The sequence below is a fragment of the Pseudonaja textilis genome, chromosome 1 (genome assembly GCF_049901715.1).
Source record: "Pseudonaja textilis isolate UNSWEBS1 chromosome 1, rPseTex1.2, whole genome shotgun sequence".
Taxonomy (NCBI): Eukaryota; Metazoa; Chordata; class Lepidosauria; order Squamata; family Elapidae; genus Pseudonaja; species Pseudonaja textilis.
In genome coordinates, this window is record NC_141990.1 from 55,901,276 (window position 1) to 55,916,984 (window position 15,709).

A 15,709-nucleotide genomic window follows, 5' to 3' on the forward strand; every position below is an offset into this window, starting at 1 on the left:
CGGCCCCCCTCAGGAAACTGCTTTCCTGGTGCTTCGGTTCCGGGAGAAGCGGCCCTTCTTGAAGGGGTGGGGCCCTTTCCAGGCTGCGGCGGAGGGGAAGCGGCCGAGCGGAAAGAAAAAGGGGATGCGGCCGTGATTTCAGGGCCAAACGCTGGGCGCTATTTGATATTCCCCCCCACTCCCAAAAAAGTATCACCAAGCTAGGCCTTGGGGGGGATACCTGAGGCTGGGACTTCCTGAATCCGGTTTGGTTGAGCGTTGCGGTAACTGAGAGTCTTTGGGATGGTAAGACCGCGCGAGGACACGGTGTTGCTACGATTTAAGTTGAGATGCCTGGGAGATGCTTTGAAATATCAAATCTATACAATTGCATTCAGTGGATACAACCCTCTCTGTGGTTAGCCACAAAGAAAACGGGGGGAATTCGGATGTGAAGCAGCTGTGCGAGCTGCTTTTTGGGGGGATGAAGTGCACTTCATAAAAAGTGCACTAACTTTTCTCCAATCCGATGCGCACATCGGGTGTGTGCGGATATTCACATTTTCAGAAACCATGGCTACTAGAGGGCACCACCAGGTTGAAGAACGTTTGTAGGCAAAACTGTAGTTCTGCATTATAAATTTGACCATACGTATTCAGTCCTATGGTCTCCAGTGGCCTTTACCTCCAGAGGAGTCAAATCCCTCTGTAGCATGTCAGCCCTAAAACCAGCCCAATTTGATCTAAAATCAGACCAAGAAATTCATATTGGGACTAAAACTACTTTTATTAAGTTTGGCTATAGTAACAGAAACTTGTAATTTTGCTTTTGGTTTACCATCTCCCTGTCTTAGATTGTGCCAATTGAGAAGATGTCTGAATTATTTCTGCCTCCTTCATTATTTGGACTTATACAGTGTTCTTATTGCTTTGGTAATGGATCTTAGGCAATTTTAAGAGCTAGAGCTGTCTGGAATAGAAATGCTTTAATCTACAATATGTGGAGAGTTTATCAAGGCTAAAAACAATCATATGCTTAGAACCCAGTCATAAATGTGAACAACAACAAGATCAGAATATGTCCACTGTTGATAAGTTGTTTTGTCTATTTACAGGTCATGGAATCTAAATGATACTGCCCATCTCACTTTAAGAGTGACTCTGGATGGTGTACAGTTAAAAGGATAAAAACATGAAATATAAAAACATTTAATGAGCATAGATCTCATGTAATAAAAATGAGCAGAATAACTATTTGACTATATATCATAAGCACCAATACTTTATGTGCTAGAAATAGATTTATATTTTATTTTTATTTATTTATTAATTTTGTCAAGAGCTTACAATATAACAGAAACAAGAACAAACATAAGTTTAAATACAAGAAATAGGAACTAATTGGGGACAACAGGACAGGGACGGTAGGCAGGATTGTGCGCTTATGCACACCCCTTACAGACCTCTTAGGAATGGGGTGAGGTCAATAGAGGTTGGTTTGAGGGTAAAGGAGTGGGGGTTTGAGCAGGTGACAACAGAATCAGGTAGTGAGTTCCAGACATTGATCACTCTGTTGCAGAAATCATACTTCCTGCAATCAAGCTTGGTTTTTATTATATTTTTATTATCTGTATTACAGATAGTCCTCAACTTACAACCATTCATTTAGCAATTGTTCAATTTTACAATGACACTGAAAAAAAGTGATTTACCAAGTCTCACATGTATGTCTTTATAGCATCCTTTGGATCATGTGATTAATATTTGAGCGCTTGGCAACCGGCATGTATTTATGATGATTACAGCATCCTGGAGCCATGAGATCACCATTTGGGATCTTCTAGCCAGCTTCCGGCACTTAAAAATTGCAATGATTTGCTTAATAACCATGGCAAAAAAGGTTGCAAAATTGGGCACAATTTACTTTATTAATCACAATGCTTAGCAACAGAAAATCTGTCCCAATTGTGGTTGTAAGTCGAGGACTACCTGCTGTTGCTGATCTAATAAATGACAGTGTGAATAAGTTCAAAATAAACTTGAAAGCTTTTTGTGTAGGTCTGTATTAAAAGATCAAGTCTATTTCCAATTTAGCTGGTGGCTTCATGGAGATATCTATGTAATTTTCTTGGCAGTAGTATAGAAATAGTATGTTATAACAGTACCTTCTACTACTAATTGCTCTACTGAGCAATTTATATTTGTTAAATAGCAGCATTTCCTTGGTTGGCACCAACAAAGTCCTATCCCTATATAGAGCTTTAAAAATGTATTTACTTCATGAATAAATCTAAGCTAGAAAACTAGAGATGTTCCATTTTCTTCATTCTGCAGCTTATAATTCATTCCTCAGAATTGTATCCTGTTGGGTGCAATTAAGAATAGCATCGCAGGACAAACAAAGGGTTCTGCTTGGCTTTTTAAGATTCCTCCAGCTTCTTTAGGATTATAAATTATAAATCCTAGATGCAACCAGTTTGATCTAGCAATTAAGGCACTAGGCTCAAAATCAGAAGCTTATGAGTTCCAGTCCCACCTTTGGTATGAAAACTAGCTGGATGACATTGGACCAATCATTCACTCTCAGCCCAACCCATCTCATAGGGTTGTTATTGTGGGGAAAATAGGAGGAGGAAGGTGTGTTGGATATGATTGCCACCTTCTTTGTAAAAATAATAAAGATAGGGTACAAATAAATAAAAAATAAATGATTTATATAAAAAGAGGGAAAGTAAGGCTCACTATACAAGATTCATTTATTTTACTGTTATTCCTTCCTACAAAAGTTGAAGATGATTCTGCAGCAAGAAGCTCTGTGAATAGAGACTACAAGCTATTGGTAATTACATAATAAATATGGAAAAAACAGGGACTGATTCATGTACTCTTTAAACATATGATAGGTGCTATTTCTGAGCTTATTTGCTTTGGTTGCTGTTGAGATCTAACTTTATTCTCAAATCTAATCTATAGGACTTTGTTCTCTTAGAAATATTTTCTGCCTCCATGTCCTGCTAATAAAGAACATGCAAAGTATGCTGTTTAGGAATGATCTTTCCTGTGTTTATAGAATATTTCATATTTAACATTAGTTAAAATTCATAATAAGATAATTCTTTTACTTCTAGAAGGGCAGACATCATATATTAGTGTCAGAATTCATGCTTTAAAAACAAGATATACAATTTTAGACTTAAGAATGCTACTAAATGGGGAAACTGCAATATAATTCATAAAGATGATATGAAAATTAGCATAAAAGTAATAAAGCACATTTTAAATTAAACATTAACAATGTTATGAAATGATAAATAACTTATGTCTTAGGATCTAAAATCGTTAGAAACGTGGTTCAGTAGTTCACTTACTTGTGAATCTTTGGGATTAAGACATCAGTTTGTATAGATTGTCTATTGGTAGCTCCTTTACATTCTTATAAGCTGTTGCTTTTATAATTAGTCATAGTATATAGCTATCTGGTTTTCTGTCAATCTCTTTTAGGCCATATTTGATTTTTTCCAATCATAGTTTTCACCATTGTTTCTTGCCTTCATATTATGTATGCAAGATATTTCAGCTTTAACTTCCAATGAGCACTATGAAGAATGAGATTAAAAAAAACAACTTTATATTTAATTTTGTTAATTTTCTTAGAGAAGGTAAGAAGATATCCACCTCCTTCAAAGTAATGACATGGGGAAATCATTTTCCTATCATCTAAATGTGGTAATTATTCCTCATAGCATGTTCTTCGTTCCATTTCAGATTTCACAATGCCTTTTCCTCTGATCTTTCCACCCCTTGCTATTATGTTTATGGGTACATTATGCAATCTTGGAATCATCTCTTATTCCATTTTCTAAGAATAGAAGATATTGTATGAATGCCAAAGGGACAAATTTCTGTTGGAACGTTTGTTTAAAAAGTGCGGTAACTTTGAAGATTAGTTGTTGCTTGGAAAGCCTTTTTTTGCCTAGTGAATGCCACTCTTTTGTAATATCTGAATAAAACTTCTCTCTTTTTACTTCTTTGGTAAATTAGTTTTTCTCCTTGCAATACATTTGCCCTTTAACTTTGCCCAGTCTCCATGTTTCCCTGTATGTGTGTTACCTGCACGTGTATTTGCATAAGAGTATATTTTCTTTGTGAGAAAAAATAGTTGGAATATCCAATGCTGGATGAATTAATTTTATAAAGAAGATACTTTATTTTATGGACTATTAATTTTAATCAGTAATTAATATAATTCATACAATTACATTGTATAATTTTGGGGCATGGCTTCTTTCAAGCCGACATGAATATATGTACTTGCATATGTGCTACATGTCTGCATTTGTAGGATGGACATAGGGAGCAATCTCCAGGATTAGTTTTAGTTGATGTGGCAATTTTAGGATTGACAAAGTGGACAAATGTGTTATGACATATAACTTTTTTTCTGTGTTTATATTTTTTTCGACTTTGTTGTATTAGGATTAGAACTGGATCATCTTGAAATTTTCTTTAACAACAACATCAACAACAACATCAGCAAAATTTTCCTCTCTTCTCTTGCTAAATATAGTAGTGAGATGTTTCTTTATCTTTTGTACCAAAAATTACTCAGATAAAAACCCCTGCGGCAATAGTTCCTTGAAAAATATAAAAGGCAACAGTTACTTTATTTTGTCTCTAGGTTTGATATAAACTCATGGGTCTTTTGTGAGACAGAAACCATAACTTGTTTTGCCAATTTCTTTTCTTTTTCCCTCTAGGGACACTAAGAAAGTTACTTCTTAAAGAAGATGTCGCTGAGTTAATTTAAATTGACTGTATTACTTAATGAACTCTTCAGCTGCAATGAGAACTCAATAGTACATTTTTAGACTCCCTGCTCCCCACAATTTGCCAAATCAAAAAAAACCCCACCTTTTCACAAGGATACCACAGAGTCAGTCTTCTTCATAGGACAATTACTTTGTTATCTGAAATATTACCTGAATATATTCCATTTGGTCAACCAGTAAAAAAGATGCTCCGCTACTGGGGTGAGATCCCTGTTTCTTCCAGTCAGACCAACCGCAGCTCTTTTGACTTGCTTCAGCGGGAGTTCCGTACTGTAGAGGTCCAGGATCCTCCATTGCATCAACCGTCAGCTAATAAGTCTAAGCCCACAACCACACTTGATAGTCCTTCAGAGCCCTGTAGCCTCACCATTCATACGGTCCAGCTAATCCAACATAACAGGAGGTTGCGTAGCCTCATTGCCACAGCTCAGACTCAGAACCAACAGCACCTGGAGGGTATCAAGATGGAAGGAAGTGAGCCTTTGCCAACTTGTCCTGGGTCCCCACCTCTCCCTGATGACTTGCTTACTTTGGATAGTAAAACACCCAAGATGCCATTCCAGTTGAGGCACAGTGATCCAGAAAGTGACTTTTACAGGTACGTTGTGAGAGCTTTGTTATAGTGACCATTGGCTTAGGTTGAACTAATCTGAAGTTTACATTCCACGATGCTCAATACCATTTCCTCTTCCATTTCCATTATCTTAATTTGTGCAATGATCCCTTGCTGGATTCTGGTCCCGTAAGTAAATCTGGAAAAATACAGAATTGACCATTTGTTCATTATAGGTGCGGGGGCTTTTGCTATCAGGATATAGTCCATTTTTGTAATCACTCAAAAGGCATTTTTACTTTTTATACGATTAACTTTAATCTTTGGAAATGAATAACTAGCCTTTATAAGATGGAATATCATGAACTAAACATGGCAGGTTTGGGACTCCTCACCTTTTCTGCCCAGAATCCCATTTTTGTTTAATGTCCTGGGGTCTTAGGCTGTAATGGATTAGTCACATGTTGTGTTCTTCTGTCCCATATTCAGTAGCAATCTGCCAATGAGCAACTGCCTCTTATTTTTTTGAACCAGCACAGCAAATTGTGTATGTATTCTGAGATTGCTAGAGTCTCAGAATACAGTATTGGAACTAGTGAAAAATGCCTGGCTGTTACTGATGGCAATATTTAAGGGTGGCACCTGCTGCAAATTTCTGTTTCAAAGGGAAAGGAAAAGGTAATTAAGAAAGGAATTGGTAGTGCCAGATCAAAATCAGAAAAGGTAGAGAATAAGCTTTTCTATTTTTGAATACTGGATGCTAGGCAATCTTGTTTATAATTTACTCGTTCTTTGTTTTATCTGGAAGGAATTTTGTATCTGGGAATGGATTTTTGTTATACTTCAGTGATTCGAAAATACAACCCAGCAGGTGTAATGTTTTATAAAATAGAAGCAATTGTAAGAAAGCCATCTTTGCTTTCCTGGATCTGTTTTCAAGCTATCATTTATCTTTGAAGAGGCCAATAGGTTCAGCCTATGGTTTTATTTGAATGGACTTCAGCTTTTTCTGCACCTGTCAAATCAGCCCAAATTCCTTCATCTTCATGCACTGATTAAATGGAGAATTGGAATCGGCTACGTAACGTTGCATTGTGATAGAGTTTCATATCATTTCTTCTGAGAATGTTTAATGGATAGTGATGAAAAGTAAAGATCCATTTTGTAATGCCTGAAATGTCACTAATACTAAGTCATGTTTGGTTTTTTAGCTTATCAGATGAGTGGTTGTTTTGGAAGTATATAATCTCTCTCTCAGCCAGAAAAGAATAGGGAGATGCTAATATTCTTCGATTCAGAGGTGTCTGCAGCATGATGAATACCAACTTGACAGAACATGAAAAGGCATTAAGCAAAGTTTTACACAGAAAAGGCATTAAGCAAAGTTTTCGTATGATTGCAAAAATAATAATAATCCCATTTAAATCTCAAGAGATATTCCTCAATTTGCATGAATCTGATGCCTTCCAGATGTGTTGGAGGATACTAACCAAGGGTGAAGGACACTCTATCCAATACCTGTGGGAGATATTAAGTTAGGGAAGGCAGATTGAGCTTGATGGATTTATGTTGCAACTTTATATTTTACTATTATAATTCCATATTGTAGTTTTCTTAATCAAGTTTTGGGGATCTGAACAAGAAAATTAGATTTGTCAGTTGTCTGTATGTTATCAGATTGTAAAAAAAATTATACATATAAAATATACTTCACAGAACTGAAGTTTTTCTTACTGTTTGCTTGATCTATAGTTAAGGTTAAACAGAAGCTGATTTTTTCCAGAATATGATTTGTAAAAACTACAAGATCTTAGTCTTTAGTAGAATGGAGATTCTATATAAGATTTTGTAGTTACCTCATGAATGTCTTGTTTTAGGGAATCTTAATCTAATAGTTTTGACACATTGAATAAGAAAACTTGTTTGTAAAAATAAAAAAGGCCAATTATTGTTCAGTTATAATGATTATTGTATAAACAGTAATTTTAGGCAATAATCCTTCAGATAATTTTTTTTAATGTAAATATGTTGCTTTGAGCTAAAATCTAAAAAGCTACATATGATATTTTAAAGTAAACAATGTTAACTGATTTTTTTTGCAATAGCATTCTCTTTATTGCATATTTTTATTTCAGAAAAATTAATTATGAAATCAAACCAAACATGCTACTATGGAGGCATATTTTTTGTGTTTAAAGCTAGGTATTCCAAATGTCCATGGAGATTCTCAGTCATCCAGGTCATGGTTGTCCAAAGGTGCTTTTTTCAAGAGGCAACTGGACTTTCTGGTTTTTCTTTGAAGACATTTCGCTTCTCATCCAAGAAGCTTCTTCAGCTCAGCTGAAGGACGACTAGATATTCCAAGTTAACTAGGATGTTTATACATGCTTCAAATAGTTGTTCTGAATACATCATCATGACTATTGTCTTTCATTTTCATTGTTATTGTACATTATCTATTTTAGAGGCAAAGGAGAGCCAGTAATAGAGTTGAGTTGGACTTCTTGCCGCCAGCTTCTCTATCAATCTATAGCTACCATTTTAGCTCATGCTGGCTTTGAATGTGCCCATGAAAGTGTTCTGGAGACTCTGACAGATATCGCTCATGAATACTGCTTGAAGTTCGCCAAACTTCTGCGTTGTGCTGTGGATAGAGAAGCTCGGCTTGGACAGACCCCTTTCCCAGATGTTATGGAACAGGTCTTCCATGAAGTGGGCATTGGCAGTGTGCTCTCTCTGCAGAGGTTTTGGCAACATCGAATTAAAGACTATCATAGCTATATGCTACAGGTAAGTTATCAGAGTAAACTTCTTTGAATATCCCAACAATAACACCTCATCTTGTTCACATGAATTTTATTTGGCTCTTTTATAGTATACCCCTACATATCTAAACTGCCTCATCCACTATATATGGAATGGAAAAAGAGAGTTTGTATACTACTGTCCCCTTGCTCCCACAGTTCATCTTCCTCAAGTGGCTTCATGTAGATATTGATGAACCTGAGATACGGATTTCTGTGTTGTTCTGCAGTTAAATGACATGAGGCTAAGCATATATCCCCTGTGCTACTGTCTGGAAACAGTATTGGAGAAGGTGTAGAGCCATTTACTCATTGTGCCACTTCTGATCAGACACTAAAAGTTTTCTATTTCTGAAGATTAAGTTATGCACTTCCAATTTTGACTTGATGAGGGAATGATTCAGCTATAACACGAAGTAATAACAATGCTTTCCAGAACAGTTGTATTTGTGTCTTCAAGTAAGTTTTTAACAGTTTTCTTGGCAAGGTTTCTCAGAAGTATTTTACTTTTGCCTCTTCCCCAGGACTCAGCAAGAGTGACTGCCCCAAGGGCATTGTGGGTTCTGGAGAGAGTGACATTGAATGTAAACAGGTCTGTTAAATTTGGAGAACCCCATATTTTCTAACTAAAATGTAGTGGGCTAGCATGAAGTTGAGGACTGGTTCTCCCAAAACAGCCCTGATATAGACATTGAAATCCTCTGCTATTACCCAAGACAACTTATTGAAATCTTAAAACGATGCATTTCTCAGGACAGCGTAAGAATTTGGTGCATTTATGGGGGTTTTCTCCACTACTCACTTCAAATTGGGATTTTGTTAGAGGTGGTAAAATTTCTGTTTTCAGAATTTCCTATTATTTAGCAGTTATTTTCTAGATTGCTAAATCAAGTCAATGCATGAAAGAAGTGAGTTGACCAGAGTTTCGTATAAGACGGGAAACTATATGAATGTTTTAATATATAAGTTCAGTCTGCACCTTAAAAGCAGTTTATAATCATATGATTGATTGTGACCTACTGCATCTGTATTCTTTCCTGCACTATCTGCTCCTCTCTGCAAAAATCTCCATTATACAGGTGAAATTTAGATGCCTGGTGACTTTCCGTCACAAGACTTGTGATTTCTGTTTTGGGATCTTAGCATATTTACACATGTTTGGAGTTGAGAAGAAAAAAAGGATCATTCTGGACACCACTCCCCATGCTGTAACATCAGATCAAATCAAAAATGTTCTGACTTGAATCTCAAATATGATTCCAATAATGGAATTGTAACACATTTAGATGTTATAAAAGAAACAGAATCATCAGCCAAGTTAGGCATCCTTTTCAGTGCCAGGATATGCACTTTTAAAATTGAATTGTTTGGCCTTCAAAGGCTGGCAATTGTATGACAATGGCATTGTGACATCAATGAAAAAGCAAGGCTGAATTTTTGGGACTTTTGTTGTCTTTTTTGGAATCAGAAGACTTTTAAAAAGTAAATTATATGTGCATAATTCAGTGAAATAAAAATATTTTTCATGAGGTTAGCTATCGGGACTGTTTTCAGTTACTTTTTAGAAAAACTACATTTGAAAAATAACTATCCATCTATGTAGTTTGTTCTGACAATCAATTCAGTTAAAGGTGAAATATGTATCATACCTATTCGGATGGCCAAGACTGATTCTAAGAGGAAGATTGCAGATAATTTTTATAGCAATAACATGAGGCAGGTGTGGCAAGGGATTCAACAAATTACCAATCATCAACCGACCAATGTCATCCCTGCTGGGGGGATGCTTCATTGGCAGAGGAACTGAATCATTTCTTTGCTCACTTTGAAGTAGCGACATCAGAGACAGCTAAAATACAATGACCAGCCAATTGTAGCCCCCACCTCATTGTGGAGGAACAGGCGATGAGGAGCATTCTGAGGGCTGTGGACCCTAGAAAGGCTGCCGCTCCTGATGGTATCTCTGGCCGAGTGCTTAAAGACTGTGCTGATCAGTTGGCTGGAGTCTTTACCGGGGTGGGGTGGGGTGAGTCTGCTTACAGAGATGAGGTGGACCGGTTGCTTTCATGGTGTGGAGACAATAACTTGGTCCTCAACACCAATAAGACCAAGGAGCTTATAGTGGACTATAGAAGGAACAGATCAGACATTCAGCCCTTGCCTATCAATGGAGACCGAGTGGAGCAAGTGGCCAGTTTTAAGTTTCTGGGTGTTATCATAAAAGAGGACCTGACCTGGGGTTGCCCACATTGCAGCACTAGTCAAAAGGGCCTAGCAGAGATTATACTACCTGAGGCTTCTCAGAAAACAACAACTGAATGAAAATCTGCTGGTGACCGTCTACCGCTGCACCATAGAGAGTATCTTAACTTACAGCACCCTTGTATGGTTTGCCAATTGCACAGTGGCAAATAGGACGGCACTCCAGAGGGTTAACATCATTGCCCAGAAGATCATTGGATGCCCTCTCCCCTCTTTGGAAGAGCGTTATAGCTCCTGCTACCTTAAGAAAGTTCAAAACATTCTCAAAGATCCATCTCATACTGGGCACCCTTTTTTTGAACTATTAACATCTAGCAGATGGTACAGAATAATATAAAAATGACAAATAGGCTGAAAAACAGCTTCTATCCCAGGCAGTAGCTCTGTTGAATTCTACTGTATAGTGCAGTGATGGTACGTTGTCGGGGGGGTTTCAATTCAATGTGTGGAGTGTGAAGGATGTGTGTTTGTTTTTATTTTCATGGTCATGATGTGCACTGAAGATAACGTTTGATTTCGTTGTACGAGGTGCAATGACAATATAGTTTTAGTTTATTAACTAAACTAAACTATACTATCAGAACTGTGCATTTGTGCAATCCAGGAGCCAGGGATTAATTGCATCAAGACACAAATAATCTGGTTTGTATGTTGTGCTAAACATGGTTTCCTTAACCAAGAATTGATAAACTGGAATTGGCTGATCATGAACCATGGTATATAAATCACAAGGGCCAAGTTCCCGTGAATACATATAGCCCCATAGAAACAAGCAACATTATGGCTTAGTGTGCTGGGTGAACAAAGCCTTTGCTTCTCTAGTTTATAAGATCCAAGCAAATCAGACAAAAATGCTGGAGGCTTAGTCATGAAAATGACATCTTCATGAGGGTTAATTTGTCACAGAAGCAGTAGCTGTGTTGTACTTTCATGCATCTAACAATTGATTACAACCAGGCTGTTCTTTTTTATTCCATGACTTATCAACAGGTGAGCAAGCAACTCTCCGAGGAGTATGAAAAACTTGTAAACCCTGAGAAGGCAGCAGAAGATTTGAAACCTGTGAAAATCAAGGAAGAACCTGTTAGTGACATCACATTTCCTATGAGTGAGGAGCTGGAGGGGGATCTTGCATCTGGAGACCAGTCATTGCCTGTTGGAGTCCTTGGAGCTCAGAGTGAACGCTTTTCATCCAACTTGGAAACTGAGGCCTCTCCACAAACTTCTGGTACATCTTATTTTTATTTTTCTCAGGCTTATTCCTTGCATCAATCATAACTAATTATAAGTACTCTATGCTCCTAATTTATAGTAAAAAAGATGAAAACAATAAACACTTTGGGGCACTTGCACAAGATGGCTGCCACTGTAACATCACTTGTTATAAGGTATGAGTTGTATTACCATCTTTACTTGGCCATGTAGCCAGATCATCCTATTCCTGCTTATTTTTGCACTCTGCATGTACATGCATGACAAGACTTCAAAGGTCTTGGGTTCAGGCACTCTTTAATTTTATCTTTTAAGAGAGTTCATGGGTCCAATATGAAGCCTAGATGCATTTTGAAATATATATATACATCTTGGGACTTCAATAGCTCTGGCTTCCCCGGTTCTAACTGAAGGTTGTGACTATATTGTGGTGCTGGTAGAAAGGAGATACTGGGATATCAATGTAGCAGTTTTATCATTTGTCACACTGGCTTGTCTATTAAGCCTTGACATGTTATTTACTTTTGGAAGGTAAAGGCAAGGTTAGAGGACAAAGTCAATAATCACTTTTCTAATTAAAACAGCTAGGAAAAACAACCCTACAGCTCGAGTGAAGGAAATTGCTAATGATATCTTTTGTGAACTGGCCCTTAAAATGTTAAATTTGCTTCTAGCTGAATTAAATTTCCAGTGTTAGATAAAGTTAGCTTGGAAATTGGATGTTAACAAATGCTATGTCTTTATAATTTTTTAAGCCCCAAGGAGTTGTGATTTGGTTTTTAATGCTTGCTGGCTCAGAATACTTACCATCTGTCCGTTTCTTGTACTTATAAACAACACACTTTAAAATAACTGCTTAGGCTGCCTTAACACAGAAACTAAGCTATAATATGATTTACAGATAGTCCTCAACTTAAAATCACAATTGAGCCCCAAATTTCTGTTCCCAAGAAGACAGTTTTTAAATGAGTTTCATTCTATTTTAAGACCTTTCTTGCCATAACTGTTAAGGGAATCACTGCAGTTGTTAAGTTAGTAACACAGTTGTTAGGTGAATCTAGCTTTCCAACTGACTTTGTTTATCAGAAGGTCGTAAAAGGTGATCACAGGATCCAGGGCACTCAACTATCATAAATACATGCCTGTTACCAACTGCCCAAATTTTGATCATGTGACCATGGGGAAGCTGCAAGGGTTGTAAGTATGAAAAATGATCACAAGTATTTGTATTTTCGGTCTAAGCAACTACGCTGACATATGCATTCAAATATGCATTCAAGTATGCATGCAAATACGTGGAAAGATGTTATGTATGATGTGGAAATGATGTCATCTTTTGTTTACTTTGAGATGCATTGGAAATTTTAATGGATGTCTAACCAGGGGTCCCCAACCCCCAAGCCATGACCCATTACTGGGCCGTGGACTATTCGAACCCAGGCCATGGGAGATATGGGCAAGTGCATGTGTGTGAAGCTCCAACTCATGCAAGCTGAGGTCACTTGCGCTTGTGTGCACTTGTACGAACAGAGAGTGTTTGCGCTTGTGTGTAAAGCTCCATTTGTGTGAATGGAGGTTGGTGTGCAAGCACCGTCTGCTCGCACAAGTGGAACTTTGTGAGCACAACTACTCTTCTCTCGCATGAGGGGAGCTTCGTGTGCCTGCTGCTCTTGTGAGTAGAGCTTTGTGTGCAAGCGCAAGCACCCTCCACTTGTGTGTGAAGCTCCATTTGTACGAGAGAAGGGCACATGCGATGTTATGTGGTTGCTAAAATTGACACTGAATTTTCTACAATACCTTAAAAATTTATTCTGAGGGAAATGGTGCAGCCAAGTATTACTAGATCATTTGGGAGCAAATCACTAATTGCTTGATATGAATGTTTGATGTTAATATGTTGGTACTTGTTTTCATTAGATGGCCCTTGTTATGGTTGGATTCATTTATTTGGTATATTAAAATGACCTAATGTACATGTGTTTTAGAACCATTAAATGGGTCCTGGAGCGTCTTCTTATTTTTCCTCTCATCTTCAGTAATATTAATATTTAACTTAGTACATTGCTAAGTAATGTACTCTTCAGTAATATTAATATTTAACTTAGTACATGATGAGTTAACAATACTATGGATTTACACTCTCTTCAGAATATTTTTAGTTTTGCATTTTTTACTGATTGATGAGAAAATCCTTTCCTAACCACCTTCCCTCCATCTCTCTTTCTCTGTCCCTTCCCCCTCTCCCTTTGCCAGGTGGTGAGGTGAACACTTCTCCTCTTTGGAACTTGGCCCCAGTAAAAATGGAACCACAAGAGAATGAAGAAGGCAATGTTCATGGGCACCACGGAGTCCTAGGTGGTGATGTATTTGAAGAGCCAATGTCAGGCATGAGTGAAGCTGGGATGCCACAGAGCCCAAATGGTTCTGAAAGCAGTTATGGTTCTCATTCCCCTGATAGTTTGATGGGCTCTTCACCAGTTTTCAACCAACGCAGCAAAAAGAAGATGAAGAAAATGTGAATTATATCTGGGAAGTTCTGAGAATGTGAACTAATTCAGAAAAATTAGGACTCTTATCAAGAAAATAATGTTTGAGTTGATGGATTTTGCATGTTGTGATTACTGTTCTACCTGAGAGACTTTCCACCATCTGAAGGTCTAGATGGCTTTCAGTGTAGCAAACACCATACAGTAGGGGTCCCAAAACTTGCCAAGTTTGGAGACCTCTGCCAAACTGTAACATTGGTTTGGCAAAAAAAAAAAAAAAGGAGAGGTGTAAGTGACTTTTGGTGAAAAAAGATCAACTCTAATTACCCATGGAATCTTATAAGCCAGCGTAGTTTCTGGTTAGTTGGATTTTAGCTTAAGCAATTTGGGTGCAAAGTATCTTTAATTTGAAGAGTGGAAACTATGGAAGAGGCCTGAGAACTGTATGACGTTGTAATGGAAATCTGTAAATTCCATTTTACTTTTGTTACATGTTATACTTTTCATTTTTTGTCTATGAATTTATATTTTGAAAAACAGGTTTTTAATACAGAATTTTTCTTCCAATATAATTACTATTACCATTGCTTTTTGCTCAAAATCATGGCTGATACCTGCTTTTCCTTTTAATGAACCAACTTACCATATTTAAAGCTAATAGAAACTGGTGAATTTTATGTATTTATGCTTTTTATGTTGTTTTATGTTTTTAATATTTTTATATTTTGTTGTATAGTACACAGATTGCTTTGATCTATGATTGGTGCAGTAAACAAACTTTATGAACTATATGAAGCACTATTTTAAAAAATGTGCATAATTTTATTTTCTTTATGCTAGTCCAGAAGGCCAATTTACTCAGAACATTCATCCAGCTCTGCATACAAATCTCCTATGACTGAGTTCTTAATTTTTTTTGTACTTGCACTCTGAATATATAGTTGAACTTAAGTTGAATGCAGCTGAGAGTAAACTTTGAAAGATATGACATCTTCAAAACTGTGCTTTTAGTTAACATATCATAATGTACTATTCCTTTAGAAGTTTTTGTTTCTACCATTGATGTGTAATGCTAAATATAGATGGACACTTTATTAATCTGTGGAGGGTTTGTATGATACATGCTTTTAATTGTTGATTTTTTTACTTACTCTTGGACATCATTTTTTAAAATAAATGTTCCCTTTTTTGATAATCTATTGCTTGATTTCCTATGATTTGAGGTTTCGAAAATCTTTTTTATTGTACCAGATAAAGCTTAATCTTTAAGGCTTAAATATTTTGTGTAGGCTATTGTTCAACTACTGATATTTTAAGAAGTGCTTAATTAAAAACTGATTTGAAATGCGACAACCATGCTTCCTAATTATGCAAGAAGTTTCATTTAATAAAAAGAATAAATATTTAATGGAAATCCTACTAGCAAAGACTTTTAAAATTGTTAGGTTAAAATACATTTTGAAATTATATTTTTATAATTTCTATAAGATTTTTTTTGAATGTGTTGGAACTTTTTATAAAGAAACTTTTCAGAACAAAGAAGGACAAGGTGAATATATTACAAGAATAGGATGAGGTGGTCAT

General features: G+C 36.7%; 1 protein-coding gene across 2 annotated transcripts; it reads left to right on the forward strand.

The window, feature by feature from the left end:
• The first annotated feature begins 29 nt into the window (after nucleotides 1-29).
• SUPT7L (SPT7 like, STAGA complex subunit gamma) lies at nucleotides 30-15,320 on the forward strand. 2 transcript variants are annotated; one of them, XM_087934988.1, is made up of 6 exons: nucleotides 84-285; nucleotides 2,766-2,818; nucleotides 4,737-5,406; nucleotides 7,827-8,151; nucleotides 11,418-11,655; nucleotides 13,893-15,320. In XM_087934988.1, the coding sequence occupies exons 3-6, from the start codon at nucleotides 4,994-4,996 to the stop codon at nucleotides 14,156-14,158; spliced, it is 1,242 nt and encodes a 413-aa protein (XP_087791114.1). In that variant the 5' UTR covers nucleotides 84-285; nucleotides 2,766-2,818; nucleotides 4,737-4,993; the 3' UTR covers nucleotides 14,159-15,320. The 2 variants fall into 2 exon arrangements, with proteins under 2 accessions (XP_026551391.1, XP_087791114.1); XM_026695606.2 differs by lacking the exon at nucleotides 2,766-2,818 and having other exon boundaries at nucleotides 30-285.
• The last annotated feature ends 389 nt before the right edge of the window (nucleotides 15,321-15,709 follow it).

Coding starts and splice junctions, on each gene's coding strand:
- SUPT7L (XM_026695606.2), top strand. CDS start 4,994: ATGCTCCGCTACTGGGGTGAGATCCCTGTTTCTTCCAGTCAGACCAAC. Junction 8,152..11,417: donor ATCATAGCTATATGCTACAG/GTAAGTTATCAG, acceptor ACTTATCAACAG/GTGAGCAAGCAACTCTCCGA. Junction 11,656..13,892: donor GGCCTCTCCACAAACTTCTG/GTACATCTTATT, acceptor TCCCTTTGCCAG/GTGGTGAGGTGAACACTTCT.